Below are 17943 nucleotides of genomic sequence, written 5' to 3' on the forward strand. Positions count from 1 at the left end.
CCCTTGAGCATCCCTTGAAAATCATGAATATAATCAACTGAACTTTGATTTGATATTCTCTTTCCTTCATTTTATTTTTATTCTTTCTTCTTTAAGAATGTGCATTGGGTCCAGGCTGTAATTCCACACTGCCGACTTTATGTTGTGGGTTCTTCTCTGAGTGGGTTTGGGGCTGACTGGAGTGATGTGGACATGTGCCTGATGGTGTCATGCCGAGACCTGGATCAGCGCTCAGAGGCAACTACCATCCTCCGTATTCTACACCGTGAACTTTATAACTGTCGTGAGTTTTCCAGTTTTTTTATGTTTTATGACTGATATTCTCTTATAATCTTTGGGAAAAAAAAGGAAAATTGGTCCTTTTAATTCTGAGATATATATGAATGTAATTCTCAGTAGGTGTACATAAAATATTGAACTGTATTTAATGGCTTATGCAATGCATGGACTTATAAAATGCCCCTCAGTTTGGATAGGCATTAAAGAAAAGTAGGTAATGTAATTGATGGCTCTTAAGATACATGGCCTCAGAAGACACCCAATTTTGACAGACAAAAAAAAAAAAAAAAAAAAAAAAAACATAAATGAACGGATTTAAGTTCTGAATATGAAGTGAAGGATTTTACCTGACATTTGAAGACTCACACACTTTTAGATCATTATTAGATCCCAATATTTTCCCTTTGAAAACTTTAATATTTGCTAGTAGCCTACATAGCAATCCTGTTGTGAGATGTAAACATGTACCTGGCATATGGCTTTGGCATATGAGTACAGGGCTAATCATAATTTTGTCTTCTTTTATCATATTTTTTTTTATATATGAATGCAAGATAAGAATGTTAAAAGATAGTTGCAATTTTAATTGTATGAAAGTGTGTCTTACCTCAAGAAGTAATGGCATCACACTGTAAAGAACTTAGTGAAGCTTGCCCATGTCAAGATCAAGATCACTGATTGCAAGTTTTGTTTTGGTTCATGTAGTGTATGGTCATTAGGTAATTTCTTCTTGACTGGTGTCATTCTATGTGAATATCTCGAAAGTATGACCTATTATATATTGTTAACCTTGAAAGAAAGAGTTGTTTTGTGGTGTAGTACAATCATCACTGTTTACATGTGTGAAGATGTCTGGGGGTTTGATTTTAGAGCCTCTATTGCCATAGATTTACCAGCAACCATTGCATCAATGCTGAACCTTGACCTCATGGGATGCAGGCTCATTTTCTGACTTTTTTTTTAAGGTGCGTCTTATGAGCCATCAAATATATAGAGTGGGTTTAAGCTCTGAAAATTAAATGTATGATTTCACTTCACCTCTTATATGTATTCAGATTCTTATTAGGTCCCATTATTTTGCATTAAAAAACCTTAATATTTGCCAAAACCTACCAATACTGGTCCTTAGACCAATCTTGCTGTGAGATATAAACAAATATGGTGTCAATAGTGACATTTTCAGAACCCAGAAGAATAATTAAGTTTGTACGTCATATTTTTTTTATCATCGTTCCACACATAATTTTTGTTAGAATATCTTAATACATTTTCTAAGCATGAGATGTGTGGAAATAGATTTGCCTCAAGAAATAATGGGATCATACTAAAGAACATGATGAATCTTGCATGGGTCACCAGATTTGGTGTGTAGCTAGCCATCTGTGAGTGTTTTGATACAGTACTTGCAGTGCAAGTGTTGTCATTTAGGTAATTTCTTAAATGGTGATATTTTATATGAATTATCGACAAATATGACCTGTTATACAGTGTTACCTTGCAAAAAAGAGTTGGTTTGTGGTGTAAAAGTGATTATTGCTTTATTTACATGTACAAAGATGTTTGGGGTTTTTATTCAACGGCCACTGTTGCTGTAGATTTCCATTAGCCTCTTTCTCAAAGCTCAACCTTAGCCTTATAAGATGCAGGCTTATTTTCAGAGACCTTTTTTTTTATTTCTTTAAAGGTGCATCTTATAAACCATCAAATATAATATGTCATGCATTTTCTTTTTGACCTGTGTGCTGTATAGTTGACTGCATTTCAGCATTTATTGAGAAGATGGAGCTGATCCGAGCAAAGGTACCAATCCTTAAGTTCAGAGATGCCCAAACTCAGGTAGATGTGGATCTCAACTGCAACAATGCTGTAGGGATCCGCAACACTCATCTTCTTAATTCCTACTCTCAGTGTGAGTGTTCAAAAGTGAAGGTTCTCTTGTCTTTAAAGGTTACCTATAGATTTGGAAAAATGAGCATATATACATTCAGATTATGATTTATTTGAATAGATCATTAAAGTACATTTTCTGTATTGATCATGCTTGGAGAACTAATCTTTATTTTGATCTTTACAGTGGATTGGCGAGTGCGGCCACTGGTTCTGGTGGTGAAGCTTTGGGCCCAGCACCACAACATCAACAATGCCAAGAACATGACCATCTCCTCCTACTCTCTAGTCCTCATGGTCATTCACTACCTCCAGAGTAAGTAGTCATCTGATTATACTTATTAAAATGTAGTGATGATGGTATCTCCTGAGTTCAGAGTCTGCTTTGTAAGAAATTAATTATGATGATATGAAATTATATTTTTTCTCTACTTAGAAGGTCATCAAAACTACATGGCTGGAAAATTTAGACATGAGATGATTTGATGCTATGTGAAAGAGCATATTGTCCATTTGATAAGGGATATATACCTAATGAATAATATTGATGGTAATGATGAGAATTACCATCATCATCATTATCATCATTACAACTATCATCCCCACCATCTACAATCTAGCCTCCTGAACTAAACAGGACTAGTAAGGCTTGCATTGAAAGATTAGACTTCAAAACAGCAGTCTTAAAAAAGTGTTCTAGTTCCCTCCTGAAATTGGGAGTCCAAGGCTGATGCTGATCTTTTCAGTGCTCTTTTGATTTTAAATTTTGATTTGAAATATAAGCGTGTAAAGTACTTTTAAGTTTCAAGGATTGAGAAAATAACTATGTTAACACAATCTTCTATTTTTTGTTACAATTGGAGTGCTTAAAGCTGATGAATGACCCAAAAATTATAAGACGGAGCATGAAAGATATTCTGGATTGATCAAGTAGTTCAGTGTAATTTTTGTAAAAGTTTGTGGACTTAAAATAGTAATCTTGGCTTACTATGGTGTTGGAACAGAGGGTGTGGAGCCTCCAGTGCTGCCATGTCTTCAGAAGATCTTCCCCGAGAAGTTCCGTGCCCATGGTCCAGTTACAAACATCAGTGTTACAGAGAAGATGCCTACATTCACATCAAAGAACACCTTCAGTATTGGAAAGTTGTTCCATGGGTTTTTGGACCACTATGCCAACAAATTTAAGTAAGTTTAAATGTTTGTTTGTTTATTTGTTTTATTTACTATAAATGATAATGTACAATTATTTAGAATTGAGTACATGATTATAATTAACCATTAACTGATTATGCTGATGAATTAATTGGCTTGCATTCAATTATACATAACAGGGAGATAGAAATGTGAGGATTTTCAGTGTCTCCTTGGATGAACTTGTTGTGTGTCATTGTACATATGAAATGCCAGTCTGTCTCTCTTTCGCTGCTGGCTGTTCAGTGATTGAGGGAATATTGTTGTGAGATGACAGTAATTTTTTATCCACTTAAGTTTTTATTTTCTCCTCAATAGAGGATCTTCCCTATTATGTTATGTGGTCATGAAAATTTGTATGCATAATTTTATGTTCAGAATTGAAATATAATGCATTGGAAACATATATAGATAATAATTATATAAACTTTCTTGAATATATATGTAGACAACGAATTCATACATTTATGAACATGGCATGGGACTACCAATGTACTTGCCTTACCCACCTCACTGAATAATTTGCAGTACAGGTAACTCTCGATTTACGCGATAGATGTGTTCCAAGAGGCATCGCGTTTATCAAAATTCGTGTAAAACAAACTTGTAATTCTCATAAGAAACAATAGATAATAGGGGTATGTGGGATGTGGTCCAAAAATATTCATACAAAATACTCTATTTATTTGGCTAAATTAACATGTTTTTATTATTTACCATTCTAAATACTAGAAGTGTATTTAAAGTAAAGGGAAAAGCAAGAAATAGTAAGAGAAAGCAAAAATAAGACAAAACAACAAAACAAAGAATACGTAAACACAACACTCACTGCATCACTGCCTTCACCACTCACACCACAGTCAGTCATCATCTCCCTCTGAGCTTTTCCACTTTATCAAAAATCCACTGATCAAATATAACCCCACAGTATAAATAAAAGTAAACACTAATGAAAAAATAAATGCAGAACGCCAATGTCCTCACCCTCACAAGCACTCGCCATCGCTGTCCACTCTCTAGCGCACAGTTTGAAATTGCGTCTGGCGCTCAGCTTCAAAATGCAATTGGCCAAATCGCATATAAGCAAACCGATCGTGCAAAGTTAATTAATTATAATATTTTTTCGGTTGCGTGTTAACAAAAACACGCAAATTTAACACGCGTAAATCAAAAGTTACCTGTATATACATTTTATGTCATGAGAATAAGTATAAAATCCCTTCCTAACTTAAGCATATACAGGCAACCCCCGCTTAATGAAGGGGTTACGTTCCTAAAAAACACTTCGTTAAGCGAAACTTTGTTAAGCGAACCGATTATAACAAGTTTAACCCCTGATTTGAACTTCCAGTGAGAGTAAGCAAAGCGAGAGTGCATCATAGTACAGTAAAATGTTTATTGAAAGTAAAAATTATGAAGTTAAACATTTAGGTAGTTTAATTTAAGTCATTATAATGTACACTAATGTATGTATGTACGTAACTTTATAATGTTGATGATCTTAACTTTATGAAGGGAGGGAGAGTGAAACGGGAAATACACTAACCGGCAACCTGTGGAATGTAAACAAAGTGCGCATCATTGTACCGCATACAAAACTTATGTACCACATTTCCACAAGGCTTTCCATTTTATCCATTGTAGAGTCACGAGTTCAGGTGGTTCTTTTAGCTTTCAAGGAAGATGCAGTCTCACCAGCCTTCTTAATAGAGTCTGCTGACTTGAAAATAGTAGACAGTAGATGGAGTCAAGATGGTGGCAAGCAATGTTATTAGTTTTCTGGCTTCCTTCTTGTCTGTGAATAATACCCAGCTTCACTTCGAGAGTATGACACTTCCTGGTCTTCTTAGGAACGTTAGGCCACATTGCAGGGCGTTTTGGTGGTAAGTTGAACTAGGGAAGATGAGCTGCTGGTGACGCTTTTATGTTTTCACTAGGGAGTGAGTGGTGCGCGTGATCAGAATTTCTTCTGAGTCAAGCCTTTGTATCGGTAGCGCCTGTGTTGTCCACGAGAGGCTTGATCTTGATCTTTATTCTACAGGTGTCTCAGGATTTCTCCTGAGGCAGGCCTTAGTATCAGCAGCTCCTGGTGTATTCAAAAGCCTGTCAGCTTGCATGGTACGGTGGGGCTTTCAAATTTGGAAAAAAATTACCCTGATAAAACTTTCTTAAAGCGAGTTTGGTGTTCGTTAAACGAGCAGATGGTAGTAAAACGAAACCTTCGTTGTAGCGAAATTTCGTTGTGTGAACCTTCGTTAAACGAGGGTTACCTGTATATATATATATATATATATATATATATATATATATATATATATATATATATATATATATATATATATATATATATATATATATATATATATATATATATATATATATATACATACATACATACATACATACAGGCAACCCCCGTTTAATGAAGGGGTTACATTCCTAAAAAACACGTCGTTAAGCAAAACTTTGTTAGCGAACCAATTATAACAAGTTTAACACCTGATTTGAACTTCCATTGAGAGTAAGCAAAGTGAGAGTGCATCATAGTACAGTGAAAGGTTTAATGAAAGTAAAAATTATGAAGTTAAACATTTAGGTAATTTAATTTAAGTCATTATAATGCACACTAATGTATGTATGTATGTAACTTTATAATGTTGATGATCTTAACTTTATGAAGGGAGGAAGAGTGAAATGGGAGAGACACTAACAGGCAACCTGTGGAATGTAAACAAAGTGCGCATCGTTGTACTGCATACAAAACTTATGTACCACATTTCCACAAGGCTTTCCATTTTATCCATTGTAGAGTCATGAGTTCAGGTGGTTCTTTTAGCTTGCAAGAAAGATACGGTCTCACCAGCCTTCTTAATAGAGTCTGCTGACTTGAAAATAGAGACAGTATAATATGGAGTCAAGATGGTGGCCAGCACTGCTATAGTTTTCTGGCCTCTCGTGTCTGTGAATAATATCTAGCTTCATTTGGAGAGTAAGAGACTTCCTGGTCTTCTTACGAACACTAGGCCAATTGCAGGGCATTTTGGTGGTAAGTTGAGCTAGGGAAGACAAGCTGCTGCTGACGCTGTTATGTTTTGACTGGGGAGTGAGTGTTGCGCGTGTTGTTCACGAGAGGCTTGATCTTGATCTTGATCTTTATTCTATAGGTGTCTCAGGATTTTTCCTGAGGCAGGCCTTAGTACCAGCAGCTCCTGGTGTATTCAATAGCTTGTCAGCTTGTGTGATATGGTGGGGCTTTCAAATTTGGAAAAAAATTACCTGGATAAAACTTCGTTAAAGTGAGTTTGGTGTTCGTTAAACGAGCAGATAGTAGTAAAATGAAACCTTCGTTGTAGCGAAATTTCGTTGTGTGAACCTTCGTTAAACGGGGGTTGCCTGTATATATATATATATATATATATATATATATATATATATATATATATATATATATATATATATATATACACACACACACACACACACACACACACACACACACACACACACACACACACACACACACACACACACACACACCGTTTTGAAGCTCTCATTCATTATTTCACACATTTCCTTAGGTTTGTTATGTCTTCCCTTCTTTAATTATTTTATGAATGGTTTTCTTATGCTTTGTTTTGCCGTTTATAAACTTGTAGAAAAGTTTTGGTTCATCCTTGCTTTATCCACTACATCCTTCTCAAACTTTCTTCCTCTCTCTTTACTCTAATATATTAATTTCTAGTATCTTTGTACAGCCAACTATTATAGTAATTTCCCTGCTTTAAGAGTTTCTTCCATGCTTTATCTTTTGCCTTTTTTCCTTATATACATCTAGCATTGTACCAATCATGTATTTTTTTTCTGAACTTTATAAAGAGGAACAAACTTTTTTAATCCTTCAATTGTATTTCTGTAAGAATATGTCATATTTCTCTTGTACAGTCTTCCTACACATAATATTACTGCACTCAATATCACCAAAATAACACCTTCATTTTTCAAAATCTGCTCTTGCATAATTTAATATCTTTTTTATAGTCCTCTCTGTAACTTATCTCATCTTCCTCCTGCATTTGCACCTCTAATGTCACATGATCACTTTTTCCAATTGGACTAAGGTATTGTATGAATGGAGGGGACTCTTTGTGAAAACTAACTAGGTCAAGCAACGATGGTTCTTCTTCACCCCTGTATGGTTCTTCTTCCCCCTGTACCTTGTTGACTTCTCCACCCACTGGTCCATTGTATTAACCATAGTCAACTGTAACACTTTCTCACTCCACTGTCCAGCATTATCCATTTTTTTTTTTTTTTTTTACCTAGGGAAGAGGGCCAGCCAAGGGCAAAAAACAGAAAGTTGGAAAAAGGCCCACTTGAGCGCTGGCTCTCCAAAGAGTTCAAAAAGTGCCAAAACCGTCAGCCAGAATTAGGGGAGCAAATGCCTCGATACCTCCCTCTTAAAAGAAGACAAGTTGTAGGAATTCGGAAATACTGATGCAGGGAGGGAGTTCCAGAGTTTACCAGTGAAAGGGATGAATGATTGAGCGTACTGGTTAACTCTTGCATTAGAGAGTTGGACAGAATAGGGATGAGAGGAAGAAGAAAGCCTTGTGCAGCATGGCCGCAGGAGGAGGGGAGGCATGCAGTTAGCAAGATCAGTAGAACAGTTACCATGAAAATAGCGATAAAATATAGAAAGGGATGCAACATTTCGGCGGTGAGAAAGAGACTGAAGACAGTTAGTCAGAGGAGGGGAGTTGATGAGATGAAGAGCTTTCGATTCCACCCTATCAAGCAAAGCTGTGTGACTGGAACCCCCCCAAACATGCGAAGAGTACTCCATACAGGGACGGATAAGGCCCTTATACAGAGTAAGCAGTTGGAGGGGGAGAAAAACTGTTGGAGATGCCTCAGAACACCTAACTTCATAGAAGCTGTTTTAGCAAGAGATGAGATGTGAAGTTTTCAGTTAAGATTATGAGCAAAGGACAGACCGAGGATATTCATTATGGAAGAGGGAGACAGTTGAGTGTCATTGAAGAAGAGGGGATAGTTGTCTGGAAGGTTGTGTCGAGTTGATAGATGGAGGAATTGAGTTTTTGAGGCATTGAAAACTACTAGATTTTCTCTGTCCCAATCGAAAATCTTAGAAAGATCGGAAGTCAGGTATTCCGTGGCGTCCCTGCGTGATCTTTTGATTTCCTGAAGGGTTGGACGTCTCTGAAAGAACATGGAAAGATGTAGGGTGGGATCATCAGCGTAGGAGGGGATAGGGCAGGAGGTTTGGTTAAGAAGGTCATTAATGAATAATAGAAAGAGAGTGGGTGACAGGACAGAACCCTGAGGAACACCACTATTAATAGGTTTAGGAGAAGAACAGTAGCCGTCTACCACAGCAGCAATAGAGCGGTCGGAAAGGAAACTTGAGATAAAGTTGCAGAGAGAAGGATAGAAGCTGTAGGAGGGCAGTTTTGAAATCAAAGCTTTATGCCAGACTCTATCAAAAGCTTTTGATATGTCTAACGCAACAGCAAAAGTTTCACTGAAATCTCTAAAAGAGGATGACCAAGACTCAGTAAGGAAAGCCAGAAGATCACCTTGATGGAAGCCATACTGGCGATCAGACAGAAGATTGTGAAGTGACAGATGTTTGAGAATCTTCCTATTCAGGATAGATTCAAAAACTTTAGACAAGCAAGAGATTAAAGCTATAGGACGGTAGTTTGAGGGGTTAGAACGGTCACCCTTTTTAGGAACAGGCTGAATGTAGGCGAACTTCCAGCAGGAAGGAAAGGTAGAAGTCGATAGACAAAGTTGGAAGAGTTTGGCCAGGCAAGGTGCAAGCACAGAAGCACAGTTTTTGAGAACAATAGGAGGGACCCCATCAGGTCCATAAGCCTTCCGAGGGTTTAGGCCAGCAAGGGCATGGAAAACATCATTACGAAGAATTTTGATTGTAGACATGAAATAGTCAGAGGGAGGAGGAGAGAGGACAAGCCCAGAATCGTCCAAGGTGGAGTTGTGAGCAGAGGTTTGAGAAAAGAGTTCAGCTTTAGAGACAGAAGAGATGGCAGTGGTGCCATCAGGATGAAATAAAGGAGGGAAAGATGAAGAAGTGAAGTTATTTGAGATGTTTTTGGCTAGGTGCCAGAAGTCATGAGGAGAGTTTGAGTTTGAAAGATTTTGACATTTCCTATTTATGAAAGAGTGTTTGGCAAGTTGAAGAACAGACTTGGCATGATTCCGGGCAGAGATATAAAGTGCATGAGATTCAGGAGATGGAAGGCTCAAGTACCTTTTGTTAGCAACCTCTCTATCATGTATAGCACGAGAACAGGCTGAGTTAAACCAAGGTTTAGAAGGTTTAGGTTGAGAAAAAGAATGAGGAATGTAAGCCTCCACGCCAGATACTAACACCTCTGTTATGCGTTCAGCACAAAGAGATGGGTCTCTGACACAGAAGCAATAATCATTCTAGGGAAAATCAGCATAATACCTCCTCAGGTCCCCCCAACTGGCAGAGGCAAAACGCCAGAGGCACCTTTGCTTTTGGGGATCCTGCGGAGGGATTGGAAAAATAGGACAAGATACAGAAATGAGATTGTGATCGGAGGAGCCCAACGGAGATGAAAGGGTGACAGCATAAGCAGAAGGGTTAGAGGTGAGGAAGAGATCAAGAATGTTGGGCGTCTCCAAGACGGTCAGGAATACGAGGGTGTTGCACCAGTTGCTCTAGGTCATGGAAGTTAGCAAAGTTGAAGGCTAGTTCACCAGGGTGGTCAGTGAAGGGAGAGGAAAGCCAAAGCTGGTGGTGAACATTGAAATCTCCAAGAATGGAAATCTCAGCGAAAGGGTAGAGGGACAGAATGTGCTCCACTTTAGAAGTTAAGTAGTTGAAGAAATTACTATAGTCAGAAGAGTTAGGGGAGAGATAAACAGCACAGATGAATTTAGTTTGAGAGTGACTGTTAAGTCGTAGCCAGATGGTGGAAAATTCGGAAGAATCAAGAGCGTGGGCATGAGAGCAAGTTAAGTCGTTGCATACATAGACGCAACATCCAGCTTTGGAATGAAAATGAGAATAGAGAAAGTAGGAGAGAACAGAGAAGGGGCTACTGTCAGTTGCCTCAGACAGCTGTGTTTCGGTGAGGAAAAGAAGATGAGGTTTAGTAGAGGAGAGGTGGTGTTCCACAGATTGAAAATTAGATCTAAGACCGCGAATGTTGCAGAAGTTAATGTAGAAAAAGTTGAGGGAGGTGTCTAGGCATTTGTGGTCTTCAACAGGAGAGGTGTCCGACCTGGGGACATTTTTGGTCCCCTGCCCAGAGGGGGACTCCGAGGCGTTTATTTTGGGTCCCATTTACTTCCATCTCTCTCTAGTTTATTTTTCTTACAGTTGAAGTCTCCAACTAAGAGTATTCTTCTTATCTTCTTATAATGTTATCTAGGCACTTTATCACCTATCTTTGCATGTCTTTATGGTCTTCTGATCCCCATGTATTAGTCTTTGGTGGAACATATGTAACTATAATTTTTCTTTTCTTCAAGTCTTCTTTTCTGATTGTTACTCCCATTACTTCCACCTTGTCCTCCCCATATTGCACATTCTCCACACATATATTATCACGAACCATTATTAGCATTCCTCCTCCCCCTTTATCCTTTCTGTCCCTCCAGGTATTATATCCTTCATCTTTAAAGTTGACATGGATCTCTTTTTTTCAGTTTTGTTTCAACGATTCACATTACATCTGGCTTTTTCTCTTTCAAATAATCCTGAACTTCCAATATGCTTGATAACAAACCATCTATGTTAGTATAAGTCACTCTTAATTTATTGCCTCCTCCACGACCTCTTTTTTCCTTAGATACCACTTCTTTAGTCTCATATCCTGAACCCTCCAGTAAAAGTTCTTTTTCTCTATCTCTGTCTTTTTCTTGTTTTTTTTCCTTAGCTTCGCTTCTTAGCTCTTTCTCCTTTTCCCTTTCCTCTAAGTTCATATCTCTATTTATTTATATTTCCTTGTGATCGACATCATCAGCCAGCTTCCCTTTTCTAGCCATAATTTCCTCTACATCCACTTGAGATCTCATTTTCACCTTCATTGGTTTCTAACCCCCTTCAGTGTACCTTCCCAGCCTAACCCCTTCCTCCACCTCCTGGTCAAATTCTTGTGTGCTGTCTTGTACTTTTTGATAACAGTTTTGGCCATTTCCCTTTCTTCACGTTATCTTGTGAATTTATTTGGGTTTTTCTTTTCTCTAATCCCATAGATCACCAAGCTTTTTTTCTTGTCCACTGCATCCCGCACCATGTTTTCCTTTTCCTTGATAACTTCTATTACAGTGACTTTTGTGTTCCCCTGAATTTGTCTCCTTACCACTTCTGAAAATTTGACTTTTTCTTGTTCTTGCTCCTGTTTCCATTCATTTCTTAGTTCTTTCAATTTGTTATCACTTAGACCACCTTCTGCCCTGTCCGTAATCCCGTGTGTGTGTGTGTGTGTGTGTGTGTGTGTGTGTGTGTGTGTGTGTGTGTGTGTTTTTATCTATCTTTGTAGTTTTACAGGGCCTGGGCTTTATTCTGTCCTCCATATCTACACTTATCCAATTTTTCTTTAATACAATGCACACTTGTTGCTGACACCACTTCTTCACTCAAACTGTTCAACGTCTCAACATATCTTTGTGGGAAAACTATTTTTTAACATCTCTCAGACATCTTCCCTTTCTCATCTTTTTACTATGCGATCTTGTACTTCGAATGTCATATTCTTCTCTCAGGATCAGTTTCTCATTATCCACTTGGTCCATTGTGTTGATCAATTTATAAACTTGTATCAGATCCCCTCTCTCCCTTCTCTGTTCCAGGGTTGGTAGATCCATAGCCTTTAGTCTCTCCTCATATGTCATCCCTTCAAATTCTGGAACCATTCTTGTAGTCATTTTTTGTAGTCTCTCCAACTTCCTTATGTTTTATTTTTATGAGGGGTCCACACTACTCATGTGTGTGTGTGTGTGTGTGTGTGTGTGTGTGTGTGTGTGTGTGTGTGTTTTACCTATTTGTATTTACCTATTTCTGTATTACAGGGCCCGAGCTAAGCTCTCTGTGACCTGTCTCCTTGTCCATTCCTGTCATATCTCTCTTTCATCTGATTGACACACACCGCGTCAACGACATCACTGCTCAGTTTATTCCACTTATCAATGCTACGATGTGGGAAACTATATTTTCTCACGTCATTTAGACAGATGTCTTTTATTAGCTTTTTTCCATGTCCTCGGAGATGATTACTTGTGGTCACCTTTATCAACTCTCTGTCCAGTATGTCAATCTTGTTCACCAATTTATACATAGTTATCATGCCTCCTCTTCTTCTGTCTTCCAATGTGGTCAGCCCCAGCTTCCTCAGTCTTTCCTCATAGTCTAACTCCCTGAGTCCTGGTACCATCCTTGTTGCCAGCCTCTGTACCCTTTCCACCTTCACATTTTTCTTCATATGCGGTGACCAGACACATGCTGCGTAATCTAACTGGGGTCTTATTAAGGTACATAATATCTTCATCATTCCTTCATCTAGGTAGTGGAATGCAAGGCCAATATTTTGAAGCATGTTATATGTTTTCCAAAAAATCTTGTTAATGTGTTTCTCCGGTGACAAAGTGTTTTGCAGTTACTCCTAAGTCTTTCTCCTCATTGGTCTCTTTAATTTTCTCATCACCCAGCCTGTAATCCCTGTTTGGTCTGTATCTACTTCTTCCCATTTTCATAACATGGGTCTTGTCTATATTAAATTCCATCTGCCACTCCTTACTCCACTCATATATTTTATCAAGATCTTCCTGTAACTTGTTACAATCTTCCACATTCTTTACTCTCCTCATAATTTTAGTATCGTCTGCAAACATGTTCATGTAACTGTCAATTCCTACTGGCATATCATTAACATAAATCAAAAACATGATGGGACCCAGCACTGACCCTTGTGGAACTCCACTGGTTACCTTCTTCCACTCGGACTTCCTTCCTCTCACCACTGTTCTCATTTCTCTTCCCATTAAGTAATTTTCCATCCATTTTGCTAGTTTATCATTTACTCCTCCAATCATCTTTAGTTTCCACATCAGTCTATTGTGTGGTACTTTATCAAAGGCCTTTCTCAAGTCCAGGTAGATAGCATCCACCCATCCCTCTCTATGTTGTAGTATGTCAGTCACTCTTGAATAAAAACATAATAAATTGGATACACACGATCTTCCTTTTCTGAAACCAAACTGCCTTTCACTCAGAATGTTTTCACTTTCTAGATACTCACTCCACTTAGCTTTAATTACTTCTTCACATACCTTGCACAATATACTAGTCAACGATACTGGTCTATAATTTAGCGGTTCCATTCTACTACCATTCTTATATATAGGCACAATGTCAGCTCTTTTCCACTCTTTCGGGACTAATCCTGTTCGTATGGAGGTTTCCACAATATCAAATATGGGGTTCAACAATTGATCCTTACATTCATTTAGCAACCTCCCAGATATGCCATCAGGCCCCATTGATTTATTAATATCCAGATTGCTTATAATTTTCCTTACATCTTCCTTAGTAACCATGATGTCCTGCATTTGCTTTATTTCCGTAGGCCTTCCTCCCATAAAATGCTCCTCCTTTGTAAACACTTTGCAAAAGTTGTCGTTCAAAATTTCAGCTATATCTCCAGCATCTTCATATACTTCTTCCCGTTTTTACCTTTTCTATTGCCTCCCTTTTATTTAGTTTTCCATTTATGAATTTGTAAAACATTTTGGGTCACTATCACAGTTTTCCACCACCCTCTGTTCATATTCCTTCTGTGCTGTTCTCCTTACTTCAACATATCTATTCCTTGCTGTTTTGTAGACTTCTCTTGATAATACATCACTGTTTTTCTTAAGTTTCTTCCATGCCTTTTCTTTGTTCTTTTTGCTTCTTCACAATTTCTATTAAACCACTGTTTATTATTTAAAGTCCTCTTTCTGTGATATGGCACAAACTTTTTCACAGCAGAGTTATACAAATCCATAAATTTATCGTATTTCAATTGCATATCCCTTTTCTGGTATACCATGGACCAGTCAATTTCATTAAAGAACTCCCTTATATGGTTATAATTTGCCCTAGTATAATTTAATTTTTCCTCCCTGCGTTCCACAATCTTATTCGTGCTTAATTCCTTATGCAGCTCAAAGCTTAGGACATCATGATCGCTTTTCCCCAAGGGACATTCATGTTCAATTTCCTCTTTTAGAGATTCCCTGGTAAATACCAAATCCAACCTTGCTGCAACATCTTGTCCCCTGCACCTTGTTGGTGATTTCACCCACTGTGTCATCAAGTTATTTGTTGCTATCTTTAACAATTCTTCTGCCCACTCACCACCGTTCACCACTTCGTAGTCTTTCCACACTATTTCTTTGTAATTAAAGTCTCCAACTATCATCACTCTATCCTTTCTGATGAGTTCTTGCTTCATTCTGTCTAGAGTATTTCTCATTACCATTTGGTACTGTTCATATTTCCAAGCACTGGCTCTGGTGTGTGTTTGTGCATGTGTGTGTGTGTGTGTGTGTGTGTGTGTGTGTGTGTGTGTGTGTGTGTGTGTGTGTGTGTGTGTGTGTGTGTGTGTGCCCCAGCCAATCAGAGGCATCAGTATACAATTAAAAAAAATAGGGGGACTAGTGAGTAAAAATTAGACTGAGTGTCAATGTAATGGATCCACCATGTGACAAGATCTTTTGCATGATCGTCCAGAAAAACTGGAACATCATAATTTCCATGATTGAAAATTAACTCTAATCCAAATTATCTCAAGGTATTTGTACCTGAGAGTGGTCAACAGTACCACCAGGGCAGAAGCCACAAGTAGACCAACAAAAGAGGTTAGGTGTTACAAGGTGATATCCTCCCCACTCTGTGCACTCTCTCCTGCGAATAGGCAGTGGCAGTCATAGAAACAGAATTCAAAACTATCCCCAGAAATTTGAGTTCCTTAGTAGGGGTCAAAACTGACTTATGAATATTTATAGTAAGTCACAAGGCATCAAATAACTGTAGTGCATATGTCACATTATTGCATATCTCAGTTACTGAGGAAGCAATAAAAATACAGTCTTCAATGTATTATAACATTACAATCTCAAGTTTCCTCAATTGAAATAGAATGGGTTTCAGCAATTTTGTGAAAATCTAAGGCACAGAAGTCAAACCCTGAGGGGGACAGGTAAATTGGAAAACTTCACCTTTTCATGTAAATTTTAGCCACTTTCTATCATTCGGTTTTACATAGATAGAAAAATAAGTGTCTTTAAAATCAGTGGTCGTGAAATAACAAATTTGCTGTACTAAGGTAATCACATCAGAAATAGATTCCATCTTAAAGTGGACATGGGTGATATATTAATTTTAAGACTTTTAAATTAAGAATCACTTGCACCATCAGATTTGATAACAGGAAAAACATTTGAAAATAATCCTTGTCCTTCAGTATCAATACATCTCTCCACTATGCCACATTTTAAGAATTCAAGTATGGCATGGTCTAAGGCTAGTGTATCAGCTATAGATAAATTGATTGGCCTCAGTAGTGTCTGTTGGAGAGATAGACTGTCAAAAACTAGGATGGAATGCTGCACCACATCGTGAATCCGTTTATGCTTAGGAACTTTTTCCACTGTTGGCTACATGCATGAACCCTACCAGCTATAAAATTATCAGTAGTGTTAAGTAGGCCATCACTCAGATTGCTCATCTGGGATGGCCTTACTAGGAAGTTTGGTGGTGCATCCCCCTCCCATGGGATGCCATTTTTCCTGAAAGAGGCTTCATAATCCTTGCCTCTGAAAAAAGGACCTCCTGTTGGCAGGCCATCTATTTTCCATAAACTTCCTGTACCCCCAGATTTATAGGGATGGAAAGATGGCCTCCCCAGCCTCTTAGTCCTGTGAATTTCATTGCATTTCTTTGCAACATTGAAGGGACACTGTATCTGTCCCCACTTCACAATCCCATTTACAAAGATCTAGAAGGTCTGAGTCACGAACATGAAGTCTGGCAACTTCCTTCTACATGTGGTTTAAGGAAATTTACAGCAGAGCCCAAAATCCTGACACTGTTGTTAAATCCTCTAAATAGTGGCTGAAGTGGCTTCCCTGTCGTCTCTCCTATATCACTGGCACATTGTGCAATGGGAACCAGACCCTTAGCCAGCAAACTATTAGTGTGATAAAGCCAGGTGTCAAGGAGTTTCCCTCTAGTACTCAAGGCTTTGGAGATGGCAGAATTCATTGTAGGAAAACATAAATTTGGCACGGGAGTTTGATTTTGCCACAGGTTAGTTTATAGGTGTCTGATGATGGGCAATGCCTCAGACTATCATTCAGAATGGAAGCAAGCTGTTCTGATGAGGGTTCACCCTTTTCCTCTTCCCTTTGAAAATGGGCAGAAAGTTCTCCAAGGGCCTTTAAGAAAGCATTGTCCTCATCAACCTGGGGGCTAGAAGGTTCTGGGGAAGGTACAACATATCCAAATCATCCAGGAGGTTAGACATGCTGCTGTGCAATCTTCCCTTCCTCTTCCTCTGACAAGGACAGCATATGGACACCACTGAAGCCAGAGAAACTCCCTTGTGATGTACCACCCTGTGCAGTGTTATCTAGTTTCTTTATCACAGTATTCAACAGTGCAGTTAACAGATTGAAATCACTGGACAGTGGAACAGCTGATGAGGAGGCAATGTTTATGTCTTCCTGGCTTTGCTCTGACCTCAAGTGACTGTGGGGAAGTGTACACCAGCTGTGGAATGCTATGCACCTGTCAATATTCCTTCCTCTTATTTTCTTCCCTGTGACAATCCATATCCATCTGTGAGTGTTTCCTACTTGAGTGTAAGGTATAGGATCACAGGGAAGGAGAGGACATGCCAGTGTCAGCCATGACCACTGCAAAGGTGGTAGGAAAATACTTTTCGTCACATATGAAAAAGAGAGGAAGCATGTGGATGATATAACAAATCAACTCCTTGGAGAGGTTGGGATGCAGGAAAAAACGCACCACATAAAGACATGGCAGGAGCTATCTCCAAAACACCCGTGTATTTCGTGGACGTAGCTAGAAGCCAGAAGAAACAAAGCCAGTCAAGTCCACTTCAGTGTTTACCGATGCAGTCTACACCTTAGAAGTAACTGTTTAGCTGGAAAAAAACACAAAGTAATTCTTTGGCTATGATGGTCACCACACTGCCATGGAGAGGCAGGAGCAGGATGTGAAGGTGTTCACTGGATGAGTATAGACGACAGACTGGTGGGTCTGACAATGTAGGCATCTGTCGTCAAATACCTTGTGATATCATTAAAGTGTCTTGAAGTAAAATTGTTCTTAATCCCAGGTACCTGTTACATACATTAGCATTAGTGACTGTCAGCCATGGTGTTTTATTGCTTTCTTTAGGATACCGAAATCTTTTGTTGAGCACTGCATGAAGATTAGATAAAAGTTAGTAGATGAGAGTCAGCAAACAACCATATGTCATCTGCAGTATAGGTTAAGGA

At 38.5% G+C, this 17943-nt stretch overlaps 1 protein-coding gene across 1 annotated transcript in view; it reads left to right on the forward strand.

Moving 5' to 3' along the window:
* The window catches only part of LOC123519860, a 67443-nt gene that overhangs the window by 43084 nt on the left and 6416 nt on the right, over window positions 1–17943 (forward strand). Inside the window, exons 6-9 of the mRNA XM_045281450.1 lie at window positions 97–283; window positions 2045–2188; window positions 2354–2482; window positions 3171–3351. Of these exons, the coding sequence (XP_045137385.1) occupies window positions 97–283; window positions 2045–2188; window positions 2354–2482; window positions 3171–3351 (641 nt within the window). The remainder of the gene's footprint in view (window positions 1–96; window positions 284–2044; window positions 2189–2353; window positions 2483–3170; window positions 3352–17943) is intronic.

This window comes from Portunus trituberculatus, chromosome 46 (assembly GCF_017591435.1).
Source record: "Portunus trituberculatus isolate SZX2019 chromosome 46, ASM1759143v1, whole genome shotgun sequence".
In the NCBI taxonomy this organism is placed as follows: Eukaryota; Metazoa; Arthropoda; class Malacostraca; order Decapoda; family Portunidae; genus Portunus; species Portunus trituberculatus.